The 17,133-nt window shown below is 42.7% G+C and overlaps 1 protein-coding gene across 2 annotated transcripts in view; it reads left to right on the forward strand.

Moving 5' to 3' along the window:
• Nucleotides 1-17,133, forward strand: part of LOC102787828 (band 4.1-like protein 1) — a 100,107-nt gene that overhangs the window by 63,337 nt on the left and 19,637 nt on the right. The window contains exons 5-16 of one of the 2 annotated variants that reach the window (XM_087840510.1): nucleotides 5,851-5,893; nucleotides 6,099-6,174; nucleotides 6,539-6,757; nucleotides 7,104-7,191; nucleotides 7,270-7,422; nucleotides 9,631-9,728; nucleotides 12,058-12,233; nucleotides 12,434-12,657; nucleotides 13,032-13,070; nucleotides 13,613-13,657; nucleotides 15,008-15,157; nucleotides 16,305-16,391. In XM_087840510.1, the coding sequence (XP_087696636.1) occupies nucleotides 5,851-5,893; nucleotides 6,099-6,174; nucleotides 6,539-6,757; nucleotides 7,104-7,191; nucleotides 7,270-7,422; nucleotides 9,631-9,728; nucleotides 12,058-12,233; nucleotides 12,434-12,657; nucleotides 13,032-13,070; nucleotides 13,613-13,657; nucleotides 15,008-15,157; nucleotides 16,305-16,391 (1,398 nt within the window). The remainder of the gene's footprint in view (nucleotides 1-5,850; nucleotides 5,894-6,098; nucleotides 6,175-6,538; nucleotides 6,758-7,103; nucleotides 7,192-7,269; nucleotides 7,423-9,630; nucleotides 9,729-12,057; nucleotides 12,234-12,433; nucleotides 12,658-13,031; nucleotides 13,071-13,612; nucleotides 13,658-15,007; nucleotides 15,158-16,304; nucleotides 16,392-17,133) is intronic. The other variant, XM_087840511.1, reaches the window with a different exon arrangement.

Here is a 17,133-nt window from a genome sequence, read left to right on the forward strand (position 1 = left end):
GTTCAGTCAGTTTAATTAACAGAGGTAAAGTATGGCAGACAGCTATCGGCTACAGCTGCAGGTGTCTCAACACCTGTCAATCACAGCAGCCGTTGCCTTTTATTCAGATGGATGGGTTGTAAAATATAGTTAGCAATTAACATAGGAGTCTAACGGCATTAAATCATTTCTAGATGTGCTGAATTTCAAGCCTTGATGCTGCCACTTGGTGCTGCTAAGATACAAGTAGCTGATTGCTGCGTTTAGTGATAACATAAACGAAATGTGAGTTAGAGCAGTAAATATGTACATTAGTTCAGTGCGAACTAAGACGATGAATATGAGGATTCATTTACACAGGCCTAGAGACTGATCAGCTACCTCATGGCAACATCAGTAACTCCAGTAAGAAAAGAAGGTATATTCCAGACCAGTTGGCTAGTTTTTGCTGGGTGTCACTGGGTGAAATTGGTGAGTGCTAAACGACAAAGCTCCTTGTGATTGCTCTGGTCGCTAGCAGATTGATGTGGTCGTCCACGGTTTGTTTCCTGACAGTTTCACTACCACTTAGTGAGTGTTTGCAGACGAGACAGGCCCTTCCATACAAACTACAGATGAACGCTGCTAGTAACAAACACAATCACATGGAGGGTATGAGATAGAGCACCACATCTTTGCAACCCATATCACCTAGCAAGCAAGTTTCACTGATGGTTAGCATAGAGCAGGGGTGGGCAACTCCAGGCCTCGGGGGCCGGTGTCCCTGCAGGTTTTAGATGTGTCCTTGAACCAACACAGCTGATTTAAATGGCTAAATTAGCTCCTCAACATGTCTTGAAGTTCTCCAGAGGCCTGCTAACGAACTAATCATGTGATTCAGGTGTGTTGACCGAAGGTGAGATCTAAAACCTGCAGGACACCGACCCTCGGGGCCTGGAATTGCCCACCCCTGGCATAGAGTTCAATTCAATTCAATTCAATTTTATTTATATAGCGCCAAATCACAACAAAAGTCGCCTCAAGGCGCTTCATAGATACAGAGAAAAACCCAACAATCATATGACCCCCTATGAGCAAGCACTTTGGCGACAGTGGGAAGGAAAAACTCCCTTTTAACAGGAAGAAACCTCCGGCAGAACCAGGCTCAGGGAGGGGCGGGGCCATCTGCTGCGACCGGTTGGGGTGAGAGAAGGAAGACAGGATAAAGACATGCTGTGGAAGAGAGACAGATATTAATAACAGATATGATTCAATGCAGAGAGGTCTATTAATACATACATACATACATACATACATAGACAATAGAGTGACTCTATTGCCCAAAGGAAAGAGTAATCAGAAACCACATGTATTAATAATGTTGACTGGATGTATTGTAGTGCTGTAGCCATAACAAAGAGCACTGGCTAAATACGGCAGTGCTTTTCTTTTAAAATAGCAAGACATGCATAGATCAGACACAAAATTAGCGTTTAATTTGATTACATGTTCACTAGATAGTTACTAACTTGTCCATCATTTGGTACCTTAGGGGACTTTTAAATTATTCATGAACTCACAAGTTATTAGAAAAATATTGATTATTACAGCTGAAACAGCCTCACAGAGAGATTCGTGGCATTATCTTGCTTGTTTTTGTGTAACTTGACTTTCAATTGACTTTGTCAGAATCACTTTGTTCTTTCACTCTTTTTTCCATCATCTGAGGTTTAATTATTTCCTGATAAATGGGCTCTAACATTAATCTCCAGTCAGCACACCAACCTTTTTGACATTTTGAAACGAAGGTCTGAATATGTTAGTCACGGATTGTTGTTGCTTTGTTATAAGGTGTGCGGACCAGACTTATCATATAATTGTATAATTAACACGGACCTGATGGGTCCTGGCTGTCAACTCACATGAGAGTGCTGTGTTTGATGTGGGTCTGGGGTTTTCATTGATGTCTTCCCAGAGGGTAGGTATGGGATTGCACAACAGGCTACAGAGGAACCTCCAGTCTTTTAAAGATAGGACAAGACCAAGCCCCTTTTAACATCTGGTGCGTATCCTCTGGCCCAGTCATTGGCTTGTACACAGTTTGTCAGCTCACATGCTGTGACTCGAGGTGCACGGGATGATCTTGGACCTCACAATATGACAGTCTCATCAAAGACGGCCTTATCAGGGCACAGCGTGAGCTTAGTGTTTGGGTTCAGTGCTGATTGGTCGACCAAACAAGCTTGAGAATTTAAATGTCATTTCAGATGCCCTTTCCCTGTCTCAGTTGGGGGAACAAGAACTCAATCTCCGCCCTCCAAGAGAACATTTATTCTATGTGATTTCTTTAGAAAGTAAAGTTGAAAAACAAAGTGTGAAATAATGAATCAGTGATGAAAAGTGTTTCCTGCTTTTCAGCACCTGACTAGTTCTCTTTACCCTTAGCTGATCGAAGGTGGATTCGTGGTGACAATCGAATGGCTGCAGCTCTTTAGTCTTTAGCAGTACAATTAAACACCAGAGGAGTAACACAGGAGGCAAACTGTCAGAGATACAGTTTGCAGTTTGTCCCCGTTGAGGCCACGGAGTTGCAGTGTAGTGTAACAACCCTTCATGGTTTCACTCTGATTCGTGTAGTACCAGCTGTCAAGACGACGGTCAGCATTAGGAAACAGCTGCTGTGTGGTTTTCAGGTTAGTGCAGATCGCTGTCAGCTCTCTGCATCGTGGATTGCTCAAACGCCCGTTTTTATGTCTGTAAGCATGAGGGTGGAATTTACATAACAATGGACACCCATTGCAACTAATTTTCTTTAATTAGATTTTTGCTAGTCCACTGACCTTTCCTCTAGCTCCGCTGTCAGCATCACAGTTTTGATTTCTCCTGAAACTTCTTGGTAACTGCTGATTGGTTTAAGTTTAGATGATTCTTATGAATGACTTGAGCAGCATCTTAACTTTGCTTCCACAACATCCACTGTAGACAGACTTGTTATATGTGCTGAATATAAGCTTTGAGTCTACAAACTTTGTCCAAATTCGTAGACTCCTCTGAATGCAGCCGACAAATGCGTCCTCCTTTTCCCAAGATTTGAAGGATGGGTCGGGTGTATCCTTCGTGGCCATATCCCAGAATTCATAGCGCGGCCCAGCCAATTCCAGTTTCCAACGATAGCAGCAGCTACTTAGTTTTAATATTACTCTTATTAATCTTTCTGGGTCACAAAGTTAACTTTTTAAGATATTTTCAGGTGAGAATGTAGCTGAGTAAACGTCAAATATCTGCTCGGTTTATCAAGACATCACATATTTGCAAAAGTGCTCCGATGTTTTCGGAGACACCCATCAGCTTGATAGCTAGCCGGGGGTTCAAGGCTCTCCAGAGCCGGTGAGAACAGCGAACCCCCGGCACATCGTTTTCATCATTTGAGATTACAGCTGAATAAATGTCAAACGGAAAACTGATTAAACAGAAGTGTGAGATGATCAAGAATTTACGCCAGTGTCCTGTTATATTTTAGATAGAAAGGAACAGACGGCCGAGTATATTAAACACCACCGAGACAGCGGTGACGCAAAACCAAAGGCTAGACCGCCCAATTTCACAGCCGTTTACTTCCAGTCTACCCGGCCTTCGGAGGACCTCAGGAGGATGCAGCCTATGAATTTGGACGCGGCATTTATGAGCACTGACAGTGGGAGTGTGCTAGCATGCTGTGACGAAGTTACCGACCAGCAAACATGCCTATAGACTCAGTGTGGTTCATTTTTGCATGTTTGTCAGAAATAGCCGTTTCAGATTATTTTGCATTCCTTTAACTGTTTGTGCTGTTAAATAATCTGCTGTTGATATGAAATTCAGTATATTATGGCATAAAAACCTTAAATTAGCCTAAGAACAATGCAGTTGTTCTTTATAATAAAAGTGTTGCTGCAATTTTGATCTGTTGACATCGTAGTATATAAACCAGGAACCAATAAATTCATGTTTACAAAGGATACACTATGTGTTAGCTTATTTTACGTCATTTATACAACAGTGGATGCACATAGACAGGGTTCCAAATAAGGAGGTCAGTGTATGTTTAAGTGGGATTGTCTTGGAGACAAAACTCAGGCTTCATACTGCTCTAAGCCAGGTGGGCGTGCCTAACATTTGGGGACGAGACTGGTACAAACAAGTAATGTACCCAATAAGGGAAGTCAGGGGAGCTTAGTTTAGAAGTTGAGCCAAGCCGGGAACCTTTTACAAACTTTATTTATAAAAGACAAAGTGGTTTCTCACCGCAGGGATGAACTTCTTCATTTCAAGGCCAAACAAACTGCACAAGCAATTTTACTGGCTAGCAGCAATACTACTCTTACTCTAAAGTCAAATTTCCGCTTGACTCCGAGGCCTGTGCAGCACAAGGTGACAAATGGTTTGTGCCTCTGTGATCTCCCGCACAGAAGCACAAACCCTGCTGAAGTCAGGGGCAGCCAGTCAGAAGATAAGCTGGCTTAAAGAGAGAAGCTGCTTATTTTAAATTTAAAAAATATACATTTTTCAGACTTTTCTGATTAGAGTATGTATCATGTATTAAAATTACAACTATGAGGTTGTTTTGGTTGAATTAAATAATGGAAACAATGCATAAATAACAGCAGTAACTGGATATAAGGTCAGAAAAAAACGTCATCAGAAGCCTTGAGAAAAAAAATAAGAAAACATGACATTGAACTCAGAAAACATTGCAAACCCCCAAATGGAAACAAAATCTTCATCACGCAAATGCAACCAAGTGTTTGGAATAACTGATAGTGAGTCTTTCACACCACTTTTGAGGACTTTATGCCCACACTTTTGCAATCTTATCAAAGCATCACAATCAGATTGAAGAATTTTGGCTTTTTTACTCATTCAGAGGTGGTCTTGCGAGTCTGTTTTGGATCATTGTCCTGCTCTTGAGCTTCAGGGCATGAACTGATGGCCAGATAATCGCCTCCCTGATTGTCTAGTAGAGAGTAGGATTTGTGTTTCCAACAAGGTCCTGAAGCAAATCAGCCCCAGATCATGAGCATCACCATGCTTGTCTGCTGGCCTGGTGTTCTTGGTGTGATGCCAGATGTAATGGGACTCAAACCTTCCAAAAGTTTACCTTTTTACTCAGCAGTTCACAGAATACTTTCCCAACAGTCTCTGGGATCAGTGAGATGTTGTCCAGTTGTGTTCTGTTTACTCAGCAGTCCCATTTTTGCACAGTGTTGAATCATGAACTCTGACCTCAAGGCGAGTGTGACCTGCAGTTGCTTTGATGTTGTTTTTTGTTCATTTACGACCTCCAAGATGAGTCACCAATGAACTCTTGGAGCAATTTTGGTATTATTATTGTCTAATGTTCAAATTTGTTTCACGTTCTGAAATATTTCGTTGTGACAAATATGCCAAAAAAAGAACTAAGGAGCAAATACTTTTTCACAGCAGTATACATCGTTTTTTCACACTAAGAGTACTTGTGGGAAATATTGTTACTGTCTTCCCGCTGACATCTGTCTAAACAGCATGATTTACAGCTGCTGTAACAAGTGAATTCACACAAACTCTTCAGCTAATGAAATGCTCCAACCAAATCTGAAATGGTGCCCCTGTTGGTGAACTGGTTCACTGAACAATCTGATGTTATGAGATCACATAGGTAACTGGCTGACAGTGAGTTTGTGGCGCAGTGATAAAACACGACTGCTGTGTGCGGGTCTGAATGCCTCAGCAGGGGAGGGCTCAGTCTCTTTGTTTACCATATGGAGAGGCTTTCATAAGGAACACATGCGGCAATTAGAGTAAAATGTGACACCGGGGTGTGCATTAGCCATGTTTCCAGTCTACTCTGTGTGATTTCTGCCTTCTGTCTTTCAGAATTGGTTGGACCCCTCCAAGGAGATCAAGAAGCAGATGCGCAGTGAGTGTCTTTTCCAAGTAGCTGTAGTGGATTAATATTTTAAAATTCAATTAGCAGAGACATAAAACTAGCTTTGTTGCTCATTGTACTTGGAGTTGTCAGCTAAATTGCTAAGAAGAGCTCCAAAACTGCCTTCTAATGAACACTTTTTCCCATTATACTGGATGTGTTTAAGCTTCCTGCTCTCAATACAATCTCTCACCAGACTCTCCGTGGCACTTTGCCTTCGCTGTCAAGTTCTACCCTCCTGACCCCTCCCAGCTCATGGAAGATATTACCAGGTAGTGTGCTGACACACACTTCTACTACATCCACAGTCATAATTCCTCTGGCTGTGCTGTCAGGTGCTCGTCAGAATTATTCAAAGGATAAATCGCTAACATGTCAGCAGTACAGATAATTTCCTTTTTTATATATTCCCACTGATGGATGTTTACATAAACACATTGTAACAATTCTCATGGCATATTTGCCCCAGTGTCAGAGCAGCCCAAATCCCTCTCTTCTTTTGAAGGATTAGCCCTGGAATGCTACTAACTGCCATGGATTAACTAGGCTGAATACTTGTTGGAGCTTGCATTGGCTCGGGCTTGTTCGACTGCCAACACTCCTTCCTCTCCTCCCCTTTTTCGTCTCATCTGACAGATACTACCTGTGTCTGCAGCTGAGGGATGACATGCTGTCAGGTCGGCTGCCGTGCTCGTTCGTCACTCACGCCCTCCTGGGCTCCTACACCGTTCAGGCCGAGCTGGGAGACTACGACCAGGATGACCACGGCGCCGACTACGTCAGCGATTTCCGCTTTGCTCCCAATCAGACGCGCGAGCTGGAGGAGAGGGTGATGGAGCTCCATCGAAACTACAAGTACATGACACGCTGTTGTTTAAATCAGACCTTTGTGTAGGGTGATCATCTGATGAGTTTTCAGTTGCATCAAAAACACTTCATCGTGCACATTGCTGATAGATGCCGTCTGTCACTGAAATGTACACAGTGTGAATCTTGCCAGTGTGATAATACCTCTCAATTCACATTGAGAGGTATTGTGTGGCATTGCTTTTTGGCATCCTCCCAAATGAAGTACTTGATGGGAGGAACTTAGAAGAGAATATATCGAGCATGTTCAAATACTGCTCCCGCTGTACACCATCCTGGTCTATTATTTAAGAAAGACTGCAACAGTATTGTTATTATTCTGCTCTTATTCCAGGGGGATGACTCCAGCAGAGGCTGAAATGAACTTCTTGGAGAACGCAAAGAAATTGTCCATGTACGGAGTCGACCTCCATCATGCTAAGGTTGGCTATTCTGGCGTGTTTTGATTTTCAGGCGTCATGAATGCACTCCTGAATAATTTCTGTCTGTGTTTGCTGCAGGATTCTGAGGGGATTGAAATAATGCTGGGTGTCTGTGCCAATGGCCTGCTGATTTACCGTGACAGGCTGAGGATCAACCGCTTTGCCTGGCCAAAGATCCTTAAGATTTCATACAAGAGGAGCAACTTCTACATCAAGATAAGACCTGGAGAAGTACGCATTATGGTTAAGGACCGGGAGGGTCAAACATAAAGCCCAGGGGCCAGAATTGGCCCAGCGAAAGACTCCAATCCGGCCCTTTCCAGGGCTTTGGAAAAATGTTTCCCGAAGTTTTGCAGCTTTTTCAAATGAAAAATGTCTTTAAACTAACAGAAAGGGAAATTCACTCCTTTGGCCCACTTAAGATCAAAGTAGGCTGTATGTGGCCCACAATCTAAAATAAGTATGAGCATGACATGCCTGAACTAGTCTGTTTATATCATAATGAAAGGAAATGGGGCTCTTGTTCTTTAGGATCTTGGTGCACTCTTAGAACAATACATCTTCATACAAATGTGTGCATAACCAAAGGGAGATGTGAGCCTCAATTTTAAGAATTTCCTTGCTACAGCCACCATTGTGCTAGCTTTAAGTAACACAAGGACTGGAAGTATAGTTTTGTACATTTCCATAGTCTCTACTGGTTGCCTGACCCGCCCCATAAGGCCACTACAGGGCGGTTGTGCACCTGTAGCTTATGAAATAAAGCACTTAAATTCGAGAGCTTTTGAGGTGTTAGTAGATGGACGTGCCTGGCCACAATGGCAGCACACATTTGTCAGTAAAGTCCCATTGGGTGTCACTATCTTGGTGTTTTAATGAGCGAGGAGGTGATCTGGCTGACACGGCATGCTCAGATGGTAGCAGCTGCTACCCTAGTACTACCATACAGCTTTAATGATGACCAGAATTATTCAAATCTACATGCTGACAACTACAGATCAAGCCCATAAACCCAAGTCCATAAACGTAGTTATGACCACGTTTATGGACTATGACCTTATATGACCTAAGTTATGCCCATATTTTATATACAGCCCATATTTTATATACAGCATGTAAGATATTTAAAATCAAGCTTTATATATATATATATATATATATATATATATATATATATATATATATATATATATATATATATATATATATATATATATGAAGGAGTCATAAAGGAAACAATAACCAGCCTGAACACACACACACTAAACACAGCCTTATGCCTCTATTATAAGGGTCTCTATTTTGGCCCTCGCCATTGTGCTGCAGCTTATCCTCCATGCTGAGCCTCAAAGTGTCAGGCTGTCTGGGCGAGACCCAGTCAAGTGACAGAGCTGCACAGTGAGCCTGTGATAGAGCCAAAGAAAGAAGTCTTTTAACAGAGCTGCTGCAGCTGCAGCCACAGTCAGAACAGAGGGATAAAGAGTGTAAATATAGAGCCATGAAGTTGTTTTCCTCTCATTTGCTCCCAGCCTCTGAACACTGCATGCTATCCTTCCTGCCTCTGACCTGCTGCCTTCTGTCCAGTCTAGGGCTGCTCAATTAATCGAATTTTAATCGATCTGGGCTTTCAACGATCATTAAAAATGACTGAGCCGATTATTAGCCCCCTCCCTCGTGCTTTACTCTCGCGCTGCTCCGTGTGGCAAATCGAGCGCACCTCTCTGCATTTCGAACACGCGTCACCACAATTAAGAGGGAAGCTCGGAAAGCTAAGCAGAAGTTATTTGGAGAGGAGAGTGACTGCCGTTGGTTGAAAAGAAAGGTTAAAAAAAAACTTCAGTAGTGTGGAAACATGGGTTCGCGGAGTCAGACGTGGATCAAGTAGACATAGTGTGTAAACTTAGCTACAGTGTCGTAGCTGCACCACAGCAACACTGCAAAGTTCACTAAACATAGATGTTTACATTTTTCATTTATTTTTTATATTGCAAACATTTGCACTGTTATCAGTATTTGCACACTATTTTATATTATTTTTTGACAATCTTTAAAGTCATTATTCAAAACATTGTTATTGTTAAATAAATATCGTCAAATAATCGAGATCTCAATTTCAGTGAAAATAATCGTGATTATCATTTTTGCCATAATCGAGCAGCCCTAGTCCAGTCTGCAGAATATATGTAAATAATAAGGTAGCTTATATATTGACATAAGTTTGGTGCTAGCAGTTTGCAAGCACAAAGCAAGGACTGTTTTCATTGATTGGCTCCAGTGATCATTCAGATATGAGATGTTGTATATTTATAGATTTTTAGGACCCTCTCTAAATGTTCGTCCAACAAATTGATGCGCCCTTCAGCAAAACAGAGTAAACATACCTGGCGGTGTTCTCAGCTCTCACCTTCTCTGTCTCTCCATATTTTCTCTCCCCTCTAGTATGAACAGTTTGAAAGTACAATTGGTTTTAAGCTCCCCAACCACAGAGCTGCCAAGAGGCTGTGGAAGGTCTGCATCGAGCATCACACCTTCTTCCGGTAAGAATCGATCCGCTCTCATGGTTGGAGGGTTTTTCATTCGATGGCCATCTAAACAAACCGAACACTTCCCTGTGTACAGCTTCATTAGGCACAGTCGCTCGGGCTACTGCCGTGGTCACCGTGGCTTTGCTAGTAAACTTAACTTATATACTGATTTAGCATTACAGAGGTCACACATGCATGAACTGCACGATACAGCTCTCTATGTGATAGCACGCAGTTACAATTACAGAGTTACAAAGTTCCAGACTTGCGTTCGGCACAATTTACAGTGCGCGCTACTCTGTTTTTTGTCAGACTTGAAATAGCCGAAATACCTTCACACTACAGAACTTCTGTGGCTCTTCCGTTCGACAGTCTCTCTGGCATTGGAACATCATCTGTTTTCTCTTCGGTAACCTTTGGTCTTGGTTGATTTTTCTCTAGTCGGCACACTCATTTCCTCCATTACCCGGGCGGCACGGCGGCTGGCTGCTTCCCAAACAAATACACATGTGCGGCTTGGCACTTGTGCTGTACGTAACAAGTCACGTGATGTGACGCTGCGGCTGTGATTGGTTCGGCTCTGCGCTACTTAATTTGGATTGGCTCTTCTTCTTCTTTTTTTTTTAAGAGGCCAAGAGAGATGAGGCTTATGCAATAGTTTAACTTTTCTATTGAGAAAAAGTTATTTCGCAATACATATCGTTATCATTCTATCGCCCAGCTCTACATGTACGTATTATAGACTGATAAAGGAGAAGTCAGCTTTACCCTAAAGGTCAAGCTAGTTTACAGTAACAGACACCACAAAACACTTTATATTGTAAGGTAAGGCCCTGAGATATTAAAGAGAAAACCTCCAAAATTCAACAGTCAAGCAAACACTTGGTGTCTGTGGGAAGAAAGAACTGCTTTTTAACAGGAGAACATCTCTGGCAGCCATCTGCTGTGGCCGGTTGGGTGGAGAGAGGAAAGAAAATAGTAGAACTCTGCCTGTTGTATTGTAATGGTTTCATTAGAACAGGTAAATATTAGGGATGCACCGATACCGATACTGGTATCGGGTATCGGGCCGATACTGTAAAATGTGTGTGTACTCATACTCGTAAAAATTAACTGATACCATGAACCGATACCAACTTATTTCATTAATCAGAGGGTGGCTTGTAATTTCTGTTGTAGTTTTTTAGATTGGTCACTAGGGGGCCATCCCGCGCTAAACAGGCACAGGGTTAGACGAGTGAGACTGGCGGCTCCAGATAAAAAAAGAGAAACTGGAGGCTGCTGTAGCTAGGCTAAACAAAATGTCAGCAGTGTGGACCGGAACAGCCAACTTTAACTCAGGTTTTGGCAAAGTGATGAAAAATGTCAAGAGAAAATCCACGGGCAGTTAAAATAACAGAGGCTCTGACTCATTTTATCGCTCTGGATGACCAGCCAATGCCAGTCGTGGAAAACATAGGATTCTTCTCAGCATACTCGAGCTGCGATATGAAATTCCCAGCTGCCCACACATCAGGGAGATAATGGTGCCAAAACTTTCTAAAGAGGTAAAGACAAGCAGTGTGTGCGCGATGTTAGTCCTTGGTTTAACGGCACAGTGGACTGATGATCCACAGGCAGATGGGGAGTTCGTGTCAATGCCACTTTCGTTATTTTGTTTGTTTGTTTACAATATGGACACTCTGCAACAATTTAAAAGTTTATTTTATTCTCAAACCTAATTTGTATTTATTTTATTCCAAAAAGAAGTGTTTATTTATTATTCCGAAAGCTCGAGACAGTGCCAATAATTCAGTGATATTTTGTTAAATTACAATAATTTAACAGAAGTGCTTATTTTTCACTTGAAAATTTTTTGTTGTAATTTTTATTAAGATATTATTTATTATCGGCAGAGAATAAAATAAAACCTGTCTTCCAATTCATTGCATTTGTGTGTGTGTGTGTGTGTGTGTGTGTGTGTGTGTGTGTGTGTGTGTGTGTGTGTGTGGTAGAAGTATCGGTTTTTGTACTCTGTATCGGCAAGTACTCAGATCCAAGTATCGGTATCGTATCGGTTTGAAAAAATTGGTATCGTTGCATCCCTAGTAAATATAGATCAACAAATATGGATCAACAATGGAGTTTATGAAAAGTGTGAATAAATCTTTCTGTGAACAAATAAATGGAACCATTTAAATCCATGGGAAGCTTGAATCTGTGACTTTGAAGCTGAAAACATGATGCACATTTATTTAAGTTGAGACTTGAAATAATTTATTCAGCTATTAGTAATCCACATATCTCTGTATTTTGCCTTTGAGAGATCCAGATTGCTTGCTAATCACAGTCTGTTTCACAGGCTGGTATCTCCTGAGCCTCCTCCTAAGGGATTCTTGGTGATGGGTTCAAAGTTTCGATACAGCGGAAGGACGCAGGCTCAAACCAGGCAGGCCAGTGCTCTCATAGACAGACCTGCTCCTCACTTCGAGCGGTCGACCAGTAAGAGGTATCTGCTTTCCCGGAGCTTGGATGGAGGTGAGCGCTGCAGCATGAAGGCTTCTCAGGGAGAAACAGCTAGCTTCACTTTGCTCAAAGAGTAGTGTTGTAAATCACACTGTTTTTACCTTTGAACAGCATGTGAAGCCAAAGACAGCGTTTTCTCATCATCTGTGGAAGAAAGTAAATTAAGTGTTCTTCCCAGAATATCCAACGCTTCTCATCTGTCTGACCAACAGAGTTTTCACGGCCGGTATCAGCCATGTGCGAGAACCACGACGGCGTTTCTCACCGCAGCATCAGTGAACACCGACGTCTGCACAGCCCCTCCGGGGACGAGCAGGAAACGGAGCTGGAGCCAAGTTTGGAACAGGACGAAGAGGAGAAGGAGCACGAGCAGGGCCGGGAGGCGGAGCAGGACCACGACGGCAACGTGACTCCGAGCAGAAAAAAGGAGATCATGGTAATAAAGACCTCCCGATGGAGCTTTAATGAGTTTCCAATGACAGAAGGGCTAAACGCACACTTTTAGTCACCTTGCCCACAACTCTGGCTTAAGTGCAGGGAGGCGATGATGTAAAGAGGTGCAGTGCAAGCGTCTGAGTCCAGCTGAGGTTTATCCAGCAGGGGCATAACGCTGTGGCAGCTTTGCTGGATTTAGCATTCACTAACTCTTCTCCTTTCACTCAGGCTTACATGCTTACTCTGCACTGCTCATAAATCCTGCTAACGGCTTTACAGTTTTTAACCCTTTCTCATTATGCTGACAAATGCAGACCCGAGCCGTGCCTCTGTTTACTAACATGCTTTTTCTATTTTTAAACTCCTGCTGGCGAGAAGGAGGAGGCCGGGTCACCAGTTGACAGTAAACAGGAGGTATTTGGTGTCTGGTGATTTGGTCTCTGTCTGTCTGTATGCTGTCTTTATTATAAATACTGTGTCTGTTTAATTGTTCCTCGCCCTCTCTCCATATCTCCCACCGGGTTTCGTCTCTGTACCTGTGGCTGTCATCACTGACAAACAAAAAAAGCTATGCTGCATTGCACCACATTAACAAGTGATCCAAAGGCTGTGGTGGCCTTTAAGGAACGGTTAGGCATCCCAGCAAACATTTGAAAGACACTGATTGTCAGAATTAGGTGTAAAGGTTCGCTTAAGATTTAGATATGGCTGTAATGCTTATAGTTTTATTACATGTTCAAAATTTACTGGGATGGCTTTATTTTCTCATTTCAGAATCTGTCTCGGCATGATACGTGTATCTGATAGCTAAACCTTTGCTTTCTGTCTGCCTGCTTGTCCTCTCACCGACTTACCGCCTTGTGTCTGCATCTGACCTTGTTCCTGCACTCTCTTACCCCGCACTCTTCACCTTTGACCCCCTCTCTTGCTCGCCCATTGTCCTGCAACCACCTCAGCTCTCTCAGTTGGACCAGGAGACTACTCCTCGGCACAAACAGGAGGTACAGGTTCTTGGATTTTGGCTCTTGTGCTTCTTGTCGTGTGTGCCTTTAATAGACCGGGGTTTGCCCGCATCTTTTCAGTCAGTTTATATTTGATTTATTTATATATTTTAAAAGGCATTTGAAACATCCAGCAACAAATCTCTGGCGCTGCTTTCAGAGATAGACGTGAGCTTCTCCCCGTCCTTAAGTGCCTGTAATGCATCATCGGTGCATTCTTCTCTGGGAAAAGCACTCAGATGCTCGGCTTAGGTGAACGTGCTGGTACAAGTTCTCCATTTTTAGGTTGTATTACAAGTCCTTCATTCAAAGCTCTACTTTAAGCGCAGTAACATCCACTGAAAACGTCAACAACACATCATATTGTAAAATGCTGCTGTATTCTGACACCTATCAGAACCAGCATGGACGTTTTCAGCAGTGTGAGCTATAGTAGCTCGTCTGTTGACAACCTTTGACCCCACGTGCATCGATGAGCCTTAGCCGCCCATCGCCTTTGTTGTTTCACCATCACTTTTGATAGATACTGAGCTCTGTAGGCCAGGAACAGCCTACTATAGCTGCTTTTGGACATCCTCTCACGCAGTGGTGTATCCATCACAGTTTAAACGTCATCAAACTCGCTCAGATCCTGACCTTTGCCTGTTTTTCTTGCTTCTAAAGCACCAACTTTGAGGATAAAATGCTAATTTGCTCCCTAAAATATCCCACCCATTAACAGGTGACAGGATTAAAAGATAATCACTGTTATCCACTTCACCTGTCACAGTTTATAATGTTATGATTGGTGCAGTTATATCTGTAGGGGGCATTTCTCAGATAAATATTTACCTGTTATACTGTTAGTGGAACTAAAAAGCTGCACTAGAAACGGTATAAGTTGCTGCTCTGAACAGCCGTTTCTTCAGGTGAACTGCAGAATACTGTTTGTGCAGGTGAAGGAATATGGGTTTTGTTTCCTGTAATAGCTGCTGTCCAATCTTCCAAAAAGAGAGCTTTCTGAGTTTTGATTAGCGAACGGCATTAATTGATTATTCATATTCATTTTGTCTTGCATCCTCTTTGCAGTGCGTGCCTTGATTGTTGTGCTCATTCGTGTTTTGAAAGCTAATTCTGTCGTAACTTATTGAAGCCATGCTGTAGCTTCAATAAGCATCTTAAATGTCAGTGAACACCAGCACAAAGGACCAAAATGTTAGCGTGATCTCTAACTGGCATAAATGCGAGCAGTTCGCGTGGCCTCCTCTCCTGTGTACATGAAGCATTACCTCACAACGTTTTCATACATGCCATACAAGTCTCAGGTGTTCACGACAGACTGATGGACTGCTATCTTCTGCTCTTCTCTAGTTTCTGGATAAGTCGCAGGACGTCTTGCTGAAGCACCAGGCCAGCATCAATGAGCTAAAGAGAGCCTTGAGGGAGCCCAACAGCAAGCTGATGAACCGCGAGAAGCGTCTGTCAGCGACCTCCCCAACCGGCACACCAGAGAAGAAGGCTGTGAGTGGGGGATGAGGGTAGGGGAGCTGTGGAGGGCTTTCAGGTCCATTATGGTCAATATCTCAAATCTAGCGACCTCTAAAACTTGACATTCCATTAAAGGCCATCGATATTCCCGTGTGCCAGTGTCCTCTTTCCACTTCTCGCTCTCGGGCTTGTTATGCAGGTTTTTAACTGCTTCATTAGCCTAAAGAGATACTGCACGGTCATATGACTTAAAAAAACATAGTGATTGAGCGTGATTGTTGAAGATAGATTTTGTTTTCCCTGCAGGCATTTCAAACAGGCGTCTCCAATATTATGGCAGTCGGAAACCATCATACAAATCCCCTGTTTATTTTAGGACGGCCGTGTAATGAATTGCTTTCTACCTTTTCTCTGGAATACCAGGATAATTCTCTAAATATCTCAGAGGTGCTTGAAAATGATTGACAAGTAGCACACAAGGAAACATCTTGATGAGATTAGATCCGAGATGTTTTTGAGATTTTCACAATGCGAGGCACTCGAGAACTAATCATCAGTCATTTTTTCCTCCCCTGATTGCCTAACAGTTAGATCGTTTTCTTTATGCTAGATCACAAAATCTCTCAAGCTTTGATGGTATTGTGGTAATAGGGCTTTTAAAGATGAGATTGGCCTCTTCAGATAGGATAGTGTTTGCTGGTGCCCAAGTTGCCTTCAGACAATCTCTCATCTGCTGTCGGCCACAATCAGATTATAGCCACAGAATGTCAAATGTTGTCTGTGGCAGAAAATGTAATCTGCTGTGTGCTTCATTCCAGAGGTCGGGGTTGTTTCTGTTTGAGTGACATTTGAAAGCTGGGAAAGTCTTGCTTCTCTTTACTGTTTCCAAGAGATTTAGTGAAACTCAGCTCTTTGATGTTGTTGCAGAATAAAAAAAAAATCTTTTTGCATTGCAAATGCCTCCAGATTTGCTTTTGTGGATTTGGTGGCTGTCAGGTACATGGAGCTGCATGATTTTAGTTTGAAGTTCATTAAAAAGTTTCTGCTAGAACAACTCACTTGTGTCCTGTTAACACTGATTCTTTCTGCCTTTTGCTTGAAGTTGTGTCTCACAGAATTGCTCTAATGGCTGTTCTTCCTTCTCTCTTTTAAACCCTCCGTTCTGCCTCGTCTCGGTCAGTCGGTGGGCCGGGCAATGGGAAAGGAACCTGTTAACAGCCTGTCTGTTGAGGGTTTCGTCCAGAAGACTCTGGTGACTTCACCCGAGGTTGCACATCTCTCACTCTTTCTCTTTCGCTAAGCAGTTTACTGTTTGTAGCATTGGCATGGTGCAGTGCAATTCCTATTATGTACTGCTGTCTTTCCCCACCCAGCAAAAACTTGCTGAAAAGATGACTTTGCTATGACATATGACGAAAAAAGTAGTTTTCAATAATAATGTCTGTTACAATTGATATGCATAAAGCCAAAGCAGGAACACCTTAAAGCTGGATTCTATCTGAAGGCTGCTGGATTATGATAGTTGTAGCTGCAGAAAGACTTGCGGTCCTTTAGAAATAAAAAAGTACCTGTAGTATGAGACTGCATGCTCATTGCATAACGAGCTGTCAATCCCAAGTCAACAGGCAACGAGCGTGCGGTTTCTCAGTCAGCTCTGCCCCATTCTTCCTAACTGGACTTTGCCAACCGACATCACGGTTGCTACATCTGTCCTTTATACTGTCTGGACTGTAATAGCGCCTAAACATTGTGCCCTAAAACACAGAGCAGGACTGAGGAGCAGTCCACAAAGAAACATTAGACTGGTCTGTAGAGTTAGACGTGTCTTCATTTTACTCACAGTTAGTCTATTGTAAGTTTGACTGTTTCAGAAAAATAAAGGCCGAGTCATTTACAGCCACAAAAAACAACCCCGTCGGACTCGATGTTGCCCCTTACTGATGTTGCCCTGGTAACAATCAGCAACACCTGCTCCGACTAGTGGCACTCAAAAAGGAAAGAAGGGCTTT

Source organism: Neolamprologus brichardi, chromosome 5 (genome assembly GCF_056152115.1).
Source record: "Neolamprologus brichardi isolate AB-2024 chromosome 5, ASM5615211v1, whole genome shotgun sequence".
NCBI lineage: Eukaryota > Metazoa > Chordata > Actinopteri > Cichliformes > Cichlidae > Neolamprologus > Neolamprologus brichardi.